Source organism: Aptenodytes patagonicus, chromosome 16 (genome assembly GCF_965638725.1).
Source record: "Aptenodytes patagonicus chromosome 16, bAptPat1.pri.cur, whole genome shotgun sequence".
In the NCBI taxonomy this organism is placed as follows: domain Eukaryota; kingdom Metazoa; phylum Chordata; class Aves; order Sphenisciformes; family Spheniscidae; genus Aptenodytes; species Aptenodytes patagonicus.
This window is the reverse complement of record NC_134964.1, coordinates 8,469,112-8,482,565: the sequence shown is the minus strand read 5'-3', so window position 1 is coordinate 8,482,565 and position 13,454 is coordinate 8,469,112. Positions and strand designations below refer to the sequence as shown.

The 13,454-nt window shown below is 55.6% G+C and overlaps 1 protein-coding gene across 2 annotated transcripts in view; it reads left to right on the top strand.

The window, feature by feature from the left end:
• Nucleotides 1-617: 617 nt before the first annotated feature.
• Nucleotides 618-13,454, top strand: part of EVPL (envoplakin) — a 34,871-nt gene continuing 22,034 nt past the window's right edge. Inside the window, exons 1-2 of one of the 2 annotated variants that reach the window (XM_076353673.1) lie at nucleotides 618-667; nucleotides 9,997-10,139. In XM_076353673.1, coding sequence (XP_076209788.1) covers nucleotides 10,066-10,139 — 74 coding nt within the window. In that variant the 5' untranslated portion in view covers nucleotides 618-667; nucleotides 9,997-10,065. Of the gene's footprint in view, nucleotides 668-7,113; nucleotides 7,147-9,996; nucleotides 10,140-13,454 lie in introns of those variants that run through there. The other variant, XM_076353674.1, reaches the window with a different exon arrangement.

Sequence of the window (13,454 nt, the reverse complement as noted above, 5' to 3'; positions counted from 1 at the left end):
GAGGGGTCTAGTGACAGTGGATAGGTCTTGAGGGGATTAATGGGACATACGAGAAATGATTAGCATGAGGCAAAGCGGGCAGTTTAAAGAGAGAAATGAGAGGTGACACGTGGGGTCGTAATAGTCTGGCCTGGGAGCTCCTAAGTAACAGTCTCTGCCTCCTTTAAAACAAGGAATTTGGGGGTATTTTAAACTGAAGGTATTGTGTTACTAGAGGAAATCATTGCTGTCTAATCCAAGCTGCTTCAGGTAGACGGCGTCCCAGCCAAGCACTGGCAGCGAGTTCTCTGGGGCCTTTGTGGCTGCGTTATCTTGATGAGCTGGTAGCAGGTCCGGCTGGCAGCCTGTATCGCGTGGACCTGGCAGTGACGGGCTGTAGTCCCTGGAATTTAGGTGTGGGAAGTCCTTGTCCAACTACAGTGGCAGTGAGTAGAACTAGTTCTTGGGAGAAGATGCATCCGCTGAGAGATGGCTGTGCTCCCGCGTAGCTCTTGTCAACTGCCCCGTTAGAGCTACAAGGACAAATACCCATTGGTGTTCAGCTCGGGATGTAAATCGGGAGTTTGCTCACTTAAAGGAGTGATTTGATGTGATCTTGATTGCGTATGGCTGCTCCTCTTTTTCTTCAGGACGGGATTGCTATTTTTAAGCGTAAGAACAGCTGGAGGTAGGTTTGGCTGCCAAAGAAGAGCCCTTTCTGATGGGGGTGGGAGGAATGCACGGTGGGTGCCCCCACTGTATAATAGGAAGCTCCAAGAGGAAGGATAGAACAGAATAGAAAGCAGACAATGATCCTGAAAGCTGCTCGGCAGAGGTGGGCTGGCAGCGGCCTGTGTGCTCTGAGCTTTCCTGGGGCTGAGGCAGGAGCAGCAGCAGCTCTCGGTGGCTGCTTTGCCTTCTCCTCCCTCCCCTGCTCTGAATCGAGGAAGTGCTGGGCAGCACCGCGGGCTGCAGCTGCCTGTCCAGCCCAGCTCAGAAACCTGGGTCGCTGCTCAATTTGTCCCTCTTCTTCCTGGGACCTGCCCTGGCACTCGGAGGGTTTGCTGTGGAGCGACTCTGTGCTCCGGGAGCTGATCACGCAGCGGTTCGGAGGGACACACCTACAGCGAAGGTTCGTGCTGAGCTCTCGCTTCTCGGGTTCACCCCAACCGCACCGAGGCTGAACAGGTTTGTGAAATGCAGCCGCTCCCTGACCCTCTCCCTTTGGGCGAGGTCTCCTTGGCCTGAGTGTGCTGCTTTGTGCCTGAGGAGGAGAGGCTCGGTCCTTTGCTGTCCTGCTACAAAGTCACCTGAAGCGCCGGTCGGGTAACTGCTGCTGTTGCTGCAAAAATCCCATCTCTTGTGGAAGTGGATCACGGTGCGATTCGGGTGGGTCCTTGCTCTGGAGCCTCCAGCCCAAATACCTGGAGTGTCCTCACTCTTTGTTTTTGTTTGCATTGGGGATTTACTTTTTGCACGGGGGAGCGAATGCTTAGTGCCTTGCTCTGTGCTGAGCGCCGGATGACAATGTTTGGGTTAGAGCTAAGCCCGAGTGCAAGTTCCAGCGTGCGAGGGTTGGCGTGGGAGGGAGGCGTCTGTGTCCGTCCCCCACCCGCGTCCCCAGCCCTTCTCTGGGCTGCTGTGAGTAACCTGGGGTGAAAACCCCACCTCTGGCCTGAAAAGTAGTAATGTTTCAGAGGGGGAGGTTTAAAACCACTTTCAAAGGGTGTAGTTTGCGTGTCTGTTGTGCGCACGTGGCCTTGGGCGCAGCTTTCATGTGCTCCAGTGCCATCGAATTAAAATTCGGACCCAGGTACTAGTGTCTACTTAGTATTTCTAGGCACTGCCGTACTATGATCTTTGGCAAACTCCTCCACTGCTGGCCACCCATGGTGTTGGGGTTATTAAAGTTAAAATGCTTGCTCTGGAAATAGTCTTCTTGCCCCTCCCCTGCTGAGCTGCGGTGTCCGTGCACAGACACGGCAGTTTGCCCCAGGCTCACACGCTGTGCATGAGGCTTAGTGACTCTCATCCCCAGCCCGTGGTCAGTCCAGGGAGCGATGCTGTAGCTGTGGTGCCCGAATGGCTGAAGAGCAGCATCAAAGCCTCTGAATTACCTTCAGTGCTTGCCTTTTTCCACAGAAGTGGGAGAACGTTTTAATTTTCTCAGAGCATCAAATTAAGTCGGAGAAGGCGAAGTCTGGTCACGCAGAATTAGTTGTGGCAGACAGATTCATCCCGCTCTGGTCCCTGCCTGTGACACAGAAGCACTCGCCACTGAATCAGGCAATAGCAACTCAAAAATGGAGCTCTGCAGGAGATCCACATGCGATGTGAAAAGCACTTGGGGCTTCTGAGCTGGCGGGCTGTGGTTGGGGGTGTGAGCCACCCCAGCTCAGCAATGCTCCTGGCTGCTGCACCCTCTGCCCCCGAAGACGGGGTGGGCTCCAGCGCTGCCCTCCCGCCTGGGAGGTGGTTTGCAGGGGCTGTCACCGCTCTCCGCCTCCTGCTCCCTGCCTTGGTCGCCCAGGAGGGATTTATCTCCTCTCCCTGCTAGCCCTGTGCTGCAGACGGAGCCCTTCGATGGGCTTGTTTTGGTTTGGAGGGAGTCTGAAAGCGTGATCCTTCCTAGCTGGCGTGTGTGAGGGTGTGCCCTTCAGGCCTTGCCACATGGGGTGCTCCAGCCTAGACCCCTCTCTTCTGAACGCCTTCTCCTTCAGTCAGCTCTTTGTATCGGGGCCAGGAGTTTTTCTCCCAAGCAGGTACGCCTTTGAACTGTTCCAGGTACACGTGTTTCAGCCGGCCGCCACCTACAATACAACATCCTGCAGGTATTGTTGCGCTCGAGTGTGGAGGCACAGGGGAGAGCAAACCTGGCCTCGCGTTCGACTTCCCACCAGCCCGACATGGGCCGATTGCCCGGTGCTTCAGCCCAGCGTTTGTGCAGGACGGTCCCTCCTCCAGGGCGCTGCTGTTGGAGCAAAGCAGCTTTTTTGGGAGGCATGAAAGAAACCAACCCCTAAAGCTCTCATCTCCCACGCTGATTTCACGGGGTGCTTCTCCAGCTGTGCCGTGCGTGTGTGTGAAGGTTGCCTTTCCAGGCAGATGTTTGTTTACCTCTCATCGCCTGGTTAATGATCTGGGACACATCTTGTTGAGATCCCATCACCGTGTTTGGGGAGCAGCTCCCTTCAGCACTGTCACTGGATAATAAAGCCAAATTTGCTTACAGGCTTATAACCTGTAAGTTATAAACAAGTTTTCCAGACAAAGTGTCTTGAGAATCCGCCATTAGTGAATTTATTTAGTGCTATTACAGCCTTGCTAATCCTCTGGGGAGAGGAAAATTAGGCTAACGCATTAGCTGCTGTAGGGAATTGCCGTGATGTCCTGCTCATTAGCTCTAGGGCTTAAACTCGGAATTAAGCGGGATTAAGCTTAATTCCTTAAGCTGCGGGATGCTGTAATGAGCATGGAGAGGTGATGGGGTGGGAAGTGGGCAAGTCCTTTTGATGTGTGAAGGTCTAGGGATGAGTAGTCCATAAAAGCCTCGGCACTGAGCTGTTAACGAGACGGCGGCGTGGTGCAAATGTCCTCTGTATTTAGAGAGATGCAAAGGAGCAGGACCAGGACTTCCCATGCGTGCTGGGGTAACCGTGATGGATTCGGCCTCCTCTGGTCTTCTGGGGAAAGGTCCTCGGAGCTGAGCCGGCTCTGAACCCGAAGCACGCTTTCCTCTGTCTCTGGCAGGGTGCTGAGCCCAGCCCCGTCCCAGGAAGCTTTTTAATGGGTCTTAATCAGACCTGCAGGGAGAAGCCTTTGCACTTCCCCTCCGCTTATCGATTGGTAAAGATAAAGCAAAGCAAAACGTGGTTTGAGGACTGAGTAATTTTAGACCTAAGAAAAGCAAGTGTCCTATTTTCCCAGTGGGGCAGCAATTTTTTTAAAATAGGCAGGCTATTCTGGCTCTAAAGTTTCACTTTGGCTTGTACGAAAGCTGCTCCACAAAGGGGAAAAAGGGCTGGGGAAAAAATGGTATGAAAAGGTGCTGTCCCTGGCGTCTACGAGGAGAAAGGAGGCTGACCTGTGCACGGTGGGAACATGCTCCGATACTTCCCAAGGTGGTGAGCATCCAGGGGCCTGTGGCTCCTGACTCCCATGGCTGCCCTTCATGCTTTGCTCTTCATGCTCTGCTGTTCTCCATGGCTTTGGAGACTCTTAGGAGGGCTTCCCTCTCGCTGAGGACAGCCCAAGTCTTCCAGCCTCTGTCTCCAGCTGCAAAGACCATGTATCCTTTGCAACAAGTCTCGGTCTGGGCTGGCTGTAGCTGCTGGTTCTGTTGCCAAACAAGCAGGATCTCCGCGTAGCAAAGCATCTGTCACTGTTACAGAGGGCTCCTGCTTCTGTGCAGCCTCCTGCACCTCTCAAACTATTAGAAATAGAAATCAGATGCTGAGCGCAGGCAGGAGCGGCTGTGACTTACCTCTGCTTTTTCATGGGAGTGAAGATGAGAGGTGACATGAAAGAGTAGGGAACCATTCTCCAGCCGCTGGGTGCTGCCGGTCTGACCACACGACCGTGAAACTCTTCCTAGCTTTGTCCCTGGGAATGTGGTGGTGAGTGCTGCTGGACAGGGCGGTTGATGAAGTGGGCCCTTGGTTTTACTTCGTGGCAATACGGGTGACCATTAGCAGGTGCTTTACAGGGGTGAGGAGATGCATTAACTGCTCTTCCATAGGTGGTGTTTTATGAACAAATCAAGGCTGTTTCCAGGTATATCGAAGACTAAACCCCAACCACCCTCCTGCATCTGTGCTCACTGATGGTTCCTGCTTTTCTCTTCCCACCACCCAACTGTTCAGTTTCTCGTAAAGGTCCTTTCATTGCTCCCCTGTAGGCACCCACCACTTCTACAGGGTCATAGAATCACAGAATAGTTTGGGTTGGAAGGGACCTCTAAAGGTCATCTCGTCCAACCCCCCTGCCGTGGGCAGGGACACCTTCAACTAGATCAGGTTGCTCAGAGCCCCGTCCAACCTGACCTGGAATGTTTCCAGGGATGGGGCATCCACCACCTCTCTGGGCAACCTGGGCCAGTGTCTCACCACCCTCAGCGTAAAATATTTCTTCCTTATTTCTAGTCTATATCTACCCCCCTTTAGTTCAAAGCCATTCCCCCTTGTCCTGTCGCAACAGGACATGCTACAAAGTTTGCCGCCATCATTTTTATAAGCCCCCTTTAAGTACTGACAGGCTGCAAGAAGGTCTCCCCGAAGCCTTCTCTTCTCCAGGCTGAACAACCCCAACTCTCTCAGTCTTTCTCCATAGCAGAGGTGTTCCATCCCCCGATCATTTTTGTGACCCTCTTCTGGACCCTCTCCAACAGGTCCATGCCTCTCTTATGCCGAGGGCTCCAGAGCTGGAGGCAGTGCTGCAGGTGGGGTCTCCCCAGAGCAGAGTAGAGGGGCAGAATCCCCTCCCTCGCCCTGCTGGCCACGCTGCTTTGGATGCAGCCCAGGATACGATTGGCCTTCTGGGCTGCCAGCGCACATTGCTGGCTCATGTCCAGCTGTTCATCCACCAGTACCCCCAAGTCCTTCTGGGCAGGGCTGCTCTCCATCCCTTCACCCCCCAGCCTGTATTGATACCGGGGGTTGCCCTGACCCAGGTGCAGGACCTTGCACTTGGCCTTGTTAAACCTCATGAGGTTCACACGGGCCCACTTCTGGAGCTTGTCCAGGTCCCTCTGGATGGCATCCCGTCCCTCTGGCGTGTCGACCGCACCACTCAGCTTGGTGTCATCATTTGGGTCATTTAAGACCTTAATGGTGGAGTTATCCCCCGGTGTCTGGCCAGGAGCAGCTCTTGGTGGTGTGACACGGGAGGCTTGTGCAGTGTAAGGGCTCTGCTCGTTGCTTTGATTTCAGCACATCGCTTCCCAGGAGAATGATTTCAAGAATGAAGAAGTTCAAAAGCAAGGAGGTGAAGTGGGATGAAAACTTATCCAGAGGACTGGTCTGCAGAGGGTGGTGAGGAGAGGTGCAGAGGAGGCAAGTATGTTGTCATCCGGAAGGGTAAACGGTCTTAACAGGTAATAGTAAATCATTTATGGGTCATATTAAGCCGTCATCTCCTCTGTAAAAACTTGAGAGGCCTGCCTGATAACAAAGGCACGCCATCCTCTAAACTCCTCCTCTGCCAATTTCTTGTGAAAGATTAGTCCAGGATTGTCCCTGAAATCTTCCTTCCCTGAAATGTTACCTGCTCACCAAGGTCCTCCACGCAGCCGTGCCTGCTATCTGTCCCTGCGGGCGACCTACTCATCTGTGCGAGCAGCAAGAAGCATCTGGTTATGTGACTGCTCTGCAGAACCAGGCAGCTGCGTCCTGGCACAGCTCCAGGCTCCTGGGACGAATCCCCAGATCCTGTTCTGGAAAGCGAATAAAATTATTACGATGTGACCTCCCATACCATCTCCTGCTGTGCCTGGAGCTCTGCCAGAGCAGCCAGCCCCAGGTCTATACCCCCAGGAGATACGTTTCGGCCCCCAAAGTGAGCTGTAGCCTAGCTGGGGACCTGCCTGGGCAACACGCAACCTCCCCTTGGATTGGCTTTGTCTGTAGATCAATGGCAGCGTTTCAAGACTGATTCACCTGCAATGAAAGGAAGCCTGCCCGCCCCTGACCAGTCTCCCTGTGGATGATCTCACCTGGGCAAGGCAGCTCTTGCAGTGCAGAGCGATCCCGTTGGAAATATAGCTGGGCTGGGGTGGGGGGCTGCCTTCCTGGAATGGGGGGGGGGGGTGGCCAGGAGGTGGGAGGCCCTTGGTAATGCCGTTTCGGATGATCTTGGAGGCCTGTGCTTAGGCTTCCAGCTGCAGAGGAGCAAGTACATCACGGGGCAGTCCTGCCGAGGGTTTTGGGCTCGGGTCCAAGCGCCGGGCACGGCTGTGTGGGTGGCTGTGGTGGAGAACTGGTTGAACTCGTCTCCTTGCCTGTCACTTCTTGCAGGGCCTGCGTTAACCATCGTACTCTGCCCTGGCGTGGCTGGGGCTGGTCTGAGCAAAACCTGCTGCAGATCTGGAAGTGACTTGGGCTGAGGCAAGCAGTGCCTGTCGCAAGTGTTTCCCTGAGGATTCTTGCAGCAACGTCCCTTTCACCAGCGCAGGTTGCGGTGGTCATTGCGGCGTGGGGGAGGCTGGGCTGGCAGCAGGCAGAGCGTCCCTCCCCTCGCAGCAGGCGTTGGGCTGCAGCAGAAACTTGTTCTGGGCTAGATGTGGTGGCGGGGGCGCTGGGCTGGCATGACCTGTCACGCCGGAGCTGTCCTTGGCTCTACCTATGGCTTTCCCCCGCCACTCTTGTTTCCTGAGGCTGGGATGATGACAAACCCCTTGGGGCTTCCCTGGGGGCTGGGCGAGCCCTGCTCCCCTCGCAAGTGAGCAGGCAGCAAAGAGTTCCCCCTCGCATGGGCTCTGTGCGGGACGAGCGGGCTGGCTCTGCCTCTTCTCCTCCCACCCCGCCTGAGCGAGGGAGAGGCAGGTCTCTTCGCCGCGGTTAGGCAGGCTGGATGCTCGGCATCCATCCTGGACCAGGGCTCAAAACCAGGCGGGATCCGGCCCGGCTCTCTAGCTTGTGTCTTGCACCGTCTGCGAGTGGACAGGCGCTCCTCTGCCAAGCACGCTGCCTCTTCTCACTCACATCAGCCCCGAGATTAGCCCTGTGTTTGTCTGTCCCGTCTGCGTATGGCACGGAGGTTGCCGCTGCCTGCCAGAGCGTGTGTCTGTGTGTGCACAGGGGTGAGATCAAAGAGTATTAGCTTCTTAAAATGCTCTGTCTTTCTGAGGGATCCTTGCCAGGTGGGGACTTGGCCGGGGGAAGGATCACACCTCTGTCTTGTTAAACAGAGGAGAGGAAGGCGCTGTTTTAAAAGCTTTGCAGGTGAGGAGCTCCAGCCCTCGGCTCCAGGCTGCGGGTGATGGATGGCTTGGGAAGCAGGCTGGCTGGGTGAGCGTGTGTTGGTATGTGCCTGGTTTGCTTTTTGTGTTAATTCTTAGAACTTCCTCCACGTGCGAGCACGCTGTCTTCCAGGAGATTACAGGCAGTCGATCTTGTTCAATTTAGTTTCCTTTGAATTCACAGGGGATTGATCCCCTCCTGGCTTGTGCAAACAGCCCTGCAGAGAAGGGGTTGTCCCGTGCGGCCATGGGCTCCTGTGTGCTCCTGTTTTGCGTGGTTACAAACTGAGGTCTACTTGGCCTTAAATGCCCTCAACTCTCGTCCCTGGCAAGGCTTCAGCTTGCTTTCAGCCTTAGAATGCAAATGCAGCAGTTTCTGGTCTTGTGGGCTACAGGTGATGTGCTGTGCTGGTTCCTCCTCCCTGGGGCCCTCCAGCAGCTCCAAAGAGCATCGTTGCTGTCATTGGTCAACTGGATGTTAGTGGCAAAGGGGTGATCTCTCAGCAACTGCTTTTCATCCTGTCTGTAGACCTCCACACAGCAAAGACAGGCCCTGAAGCAGGTCTCCATTAACTCCAGCTGCCTTGGAGGAGAGGTCACCCCTCCTCCTAAGGTCCACACCAGCTGCCTCCCGGTGCTTTGAGCTGGGGGGACCTCCTGTCTTCATGCTTCTGAGATCCTGGTGTGAGAAGCAGGGCCCAAGCTACGATACCGCCATGAAAAGGTAGGGCTTTGACAGCCTGTAGAAGAGCAAAACCATAGCAGAAAGCAAGCCCCTTGCAAAGGAGCCTTGTCCCGTGTGTGTCTGTCCCTCTCTCTTGAGGTAAGCATGGTTTGTTTTGTGCCAATTTAAAGAGGACCAAGAGGTCACCCAGGAAGTGACGATGGACCCCAGGCCTTTGCCTCTAGCCCTGGGTTTGTCCTTGGGCTATAGGAAATGGGGAAGAACGGTCACAAACCTGTGTCAGCATCATGGGTGGCTGGTGCTTACGAGGGGGCTGTGGTCCCCATCCACTCCTGTCCCCTTCCACCTCCATCCTCTGCCCTCCCTCCCTGGTCCTGCACTGGATAAGGATCCCATGTTGCTGTGGGATCTGTGCTGGATCAGCCTGAAACACAGGGTTCCTGGTATGTGGGAAACTTTGAACTTTGCTTTATCTGAAACCAAGAGGATGTAGATAGCAGCCAGCCCTTGCTGTGGTTTAGGAGAGCCGTGGGGCTGGGCAGCCCTGCCGTGCAGCACAGCCTGGATGGGCATCTCCATCCAGGAGCCATGGAGATGCCAGGGTGGTGTTGGGCTGTACTGGAAACCAGTTGGGACTCTGAAACTTTGCTCCGCAGGGAAAAGAGCTGCCCAGAGGCAAAGCCTGCTCTAAGGTCTCGCGTAGACAGAGTGTCTAGGTAGAGCCTCAGACCCAGGTCTTTGGGTCTGAGGTACTCAAGTTTGTCCCAGAGCCTGAATCCCGCTGGCTGAGGCTCCTGTGATGCTGCGCTGGAGCTGCTGACCTTCGTTCTGCCATGAGTCCTCAGTGTTTTGCTGGGAGCCGGGGCCACCTTGTGCTGAGCCTGGGCCAAAAGTTCACTGAACTGCAAAATAACATCATGTTCTGCAAATTGGTGGTTCCCAAACTGCTGCTGCTGCCTTGGAAAACTCTTGGTTGGCTTGGTCCGTAAGGCTTCTGCTACTTCTCTAGCATTTTAAACAGCTAATGCAGGAAGATGCTTTAAAATGTGTTTCAGTAGTCGCAGTGCACTCTCTCGAAGTTGCATTTGCAGACTTTTCCTCCCTGCAAAGGCCGTGCTCTGTGCCCCTCCGCTGGGAAACTGCTGCACGCTTGTGGCTGTGTGTGCCAAAACACTCTCCAAGCCAGGGTGAGGTCTCCCGTTCTCCCTCTGGGGCTCTGCTCTTTCCACCCCAAACTGGTTTTTCGAGTAATTTTTTCATATGTGCCTCCATCTCTGCTGCTGCTGCTCACCTGCCTTTGGGGAGGAGCCTCCCAGAAACTGCTCTTTAGCACGCCGCCGACATTCCCTCGCTGAGTCTTGTCATTCCATCCCGACAGACCGGAGCAGAGAGCCAGCTCCCACAACGACTTTGCAGACTCCGGGAGACCAGCTGGGACCTCGCCAACATGTTCAAGGGGGTGGACAAAGACTCCCCGAGCAGAAGTTCCCCCAACAGAGGTTCCCCTGTCAAGCCTAGCAAGTAAGTGCAACTATTCTCCTCTCTCTAAGCTGTCCTGTGGACCCTGGGGAAAGATGAGGGAAGAGCGCTCCTAAGCCACCCTAAGAACCATCCCTCTTTGTGGAGCAGTCAGAAAGTTGGGGCTCACTGGGAGCTGATGCCAAAATGTGCTGCCCCAGCTGTTGTCCTTGTCTTTGGTGGGTTTTGCGCTCCAGCCCAGAAGTCTCTGTGCAGCCCCTGGGACGTGCAGTGCCTGAAGATGTGCTTAGAGCTGTGTTAATTGAGCAGGGAGGTGCAAAGCCCCTTTTGGGCAGGTAGGAGTAGGGAGAATCAACGCAGCCTCTCTTTGCTTGGGTGGAGCAAGATCTGCTTGATGGTGATGCAGATACCAGCCCAGATTTGAGATACCCAGACTCGCTGGTTGTGCGAGGTTGGTGTGATGCTGCCCTGGGATCCCTGGATGCTCAGTTTGGTGCTGTTCAGGTGGTGAAGATGGGTGAGGAGTGGGTTTGCTGGCGACTGCTTTAATCCATTCTGGTGACAAGCTGACAACTGAGGTTGCCTCTTTTAGGCCTGTCTGAGGCAGCACCAAAAGGATCTGACAGCCATGTCCTCCTCTGAAGAGATTCTCTAAGCTCTGGGGAGCAAGATGCGTGAGGGACCAGGATGCTTCCCTGGGAGGGGGTGCTCCTGCAGGGAGCGCGCTCATCCCTCTCTTCAGCTGCGGTTGCTAACTCAGGGTTATTTTCCACCTTCCCTCAGCAATTTTGCTTTTCGTAGTGTTAGTGGACCGATTCTGCGGGAATCCCTGTCCCCAGCCAGGGTTAGAGGCTGAGGAAATCGCAAAGGGGTTTGTTTTGAAGAGGAGGGGACCTGCAGGGAGAAGGGGGTGCTGGCCCCATCACTTGGGGTCACCAACAGCAGCAGCCCGGGATGGCGTGTGTACAGACGCCTGGGTGGACACAGCACAGTGGCACCCAACTGCGCCGTTTATGGGGGCCAAACCCAATGTTAGCAAACAGCCACTGAGGAGGGTGGTGGCCCGGTGCTGCTGGCCAGGGCGGCAGGGCCTGGGGAGAAGGGGGGTCCCCCAAAGGCTGAGGCTTCCCCGTGTGGATGTCGGGAGCTGGCCCCCTGCCCCGCCATAGGAAGCTTCTGCCTCAGAGGAGCTGAGCACTCACAAACTCATCACAAAGACAGATCTGGGGCTTCTCTGAACACCAAGCCTTTGTCAGGGCCTGACTGCAGTGAGACACCTCCCCAGAAGCTCCGGAGCTCTGTCAGCCTCTGTTCTTAGTCTTGCTAATGCAATCTATCCACCTCCCCAGCTGGCTTCCAAGCCTAGGCTGGGGATTTCTCACGAGGCTTCCTGGGACAGCTCACTGCAGCCCCCGTGGCGCCGCAGGAGGGTTTGGGCCAGGTTCTCCCCCAGCATGACCCTCTCGGGATAACTGGAGTCGCATCCCGGTGAGACCTCACACCTCTTCCCTGGGCAGGACGGAGGCTGGAGCCGGAAGCGTGGCAATTACCGAGCTAGTTGTGCTTGTTTTGGGAGGCACCAACCATCAGACAAAGGCTAATTCGTTTGGCCATGGCCCGGGGCTTGGTCAGCACCCATATTAGCTGAGAAAATGAAGGTGAATGAGTTGTCTCAGGAGCAGCCGCCAGCACGCACTCTGCAGATAGCCCCAAGAAAATGTTGGTGGCCCATAGCTGCTCTTGGTGGCCCCAAGGCCAGAACCTCGGCAGCAGTTGAGGTTCCCTGCCTTTGGGGGTTCACAATCAGTGAGTGCCACTGCTGGCATGGACCCCTAGAGAGGTACCTCGTCTTGGTCCTTGGGACCATAGTGTTGAGCATCCTGGTTCGCAGGGCCCTTTGCTGTCTCTGCTTGGTAGGTGCATCCCAGGGAGGCAGTAGCAAGGGCAGATTTGTCCCCAAGGAGCATCCTTGCTGTGCCCAGCTCTAGGAGGATGCACACTGTGGGGCTGAAAGGGAAAACTCATGAGAAGGTGGAATTGAATCGGATCTGGCTGGACTGGCTGCCTGAGTGTGATCTTGACAGAGGCTGTGGGTGGTTTTGGGAGGTGGATGGCAAGTCATCTCCTGGTTTAATTGTCCCCTGGGATTGCTGCTTCTGCCACCGCCTCCCTCTGCTTCTCCCCCATCGGTCTAGAGCAACGTGGTCCCCGGGGGGACAGGCACAGGCTCAGGGGAGTAACCCATCGTTGGTGGGGGGGTTGTTGGGTGGTCTGCTGTGAGCAGCTCGGGCTGGCAGATCAGAGCGTGCGAGGACTTCTGCGTGTCGGGGAGAACAGACCCAGCTTCGGGGTCTGCCTTGCAGCCATAAAGCAAAGTCCCCTAGAAAGAAGGGACCAGGGGGGTCAGGGACTGACTGAAGTGAGTGGGTGCTGTGGTCCTGCCCAAACATGCTCTGGCGGGAGTGACCGGGAGTGGGGGACAGTCCTGCTCCTGCGAAGAGACACCGTCCCTTGCGTGCAGTTGGACTGTCTAGGAGGCAGAAAGTGGTATGAGAAACGAACCAATTAATAATGATAATAATAGTGCTCTGCCTCTTCTAGGCATGAGATAGCCCTAGGGATGAGGTCTGCTGTGGCTCTTGAGGAGGAGCAGGAGGAGCTCTGCCGAGCCTTGCCCACAGCCATCTTGGCCAGCCGGGGCTGTGGCTGTATGCATGCACCGTGCACGGAGTTGGACCCGAGCCCTGGGAGGCCCAACGTGAGCACAGACGAGCTCATGGCTCCTCATATCCCACCCGATGCCAGACTGTCCCTCTGCAGCCCAAGTGTCAGCATGTTCACCCTGAAACGTGGGGCCCAGCTGTGGTCAGCTCTCGTTGAGTGAGGGCTTCTGCCCAGGGGCAACAGGGATGAGGCAGGAGGGACATCCCCGAGGAAGGATGGTGATGCATCCGTGTCACCGCAGGCTGTGTGGATAGGTGTTGGCGTGGACAGGAGAAGCTGGTGCTCTTCTCGGCACGGTCCACGGTTGGGATAGGAGGGTCTGTGGTGGTTTGGGCACTTCTGTAAGCGTGCATGGACCAAGCAGGTTCCTCAGCATCACTCCCACCTTGACTGAGGAGCATGGTGAGGATGGGAGGCTCAACTGAGGACAGATGGCTTCTCCACTCGTGCATCAGGCCTTACTCTGGCCCCTAGGACAGCATGTAGACACCTTTCTCCTCCCAGGACATCCCCTACCTGGCTTCAGTGCTCCTCAAGCATCCAGACTACTCTTTTGCAGACTCTGAAGTGGTTTGGCTGCTTGCAGGGCTGGAGAGCCACTTCCAGCCTGGCAGCTGGCTACAGGGTCTCAGT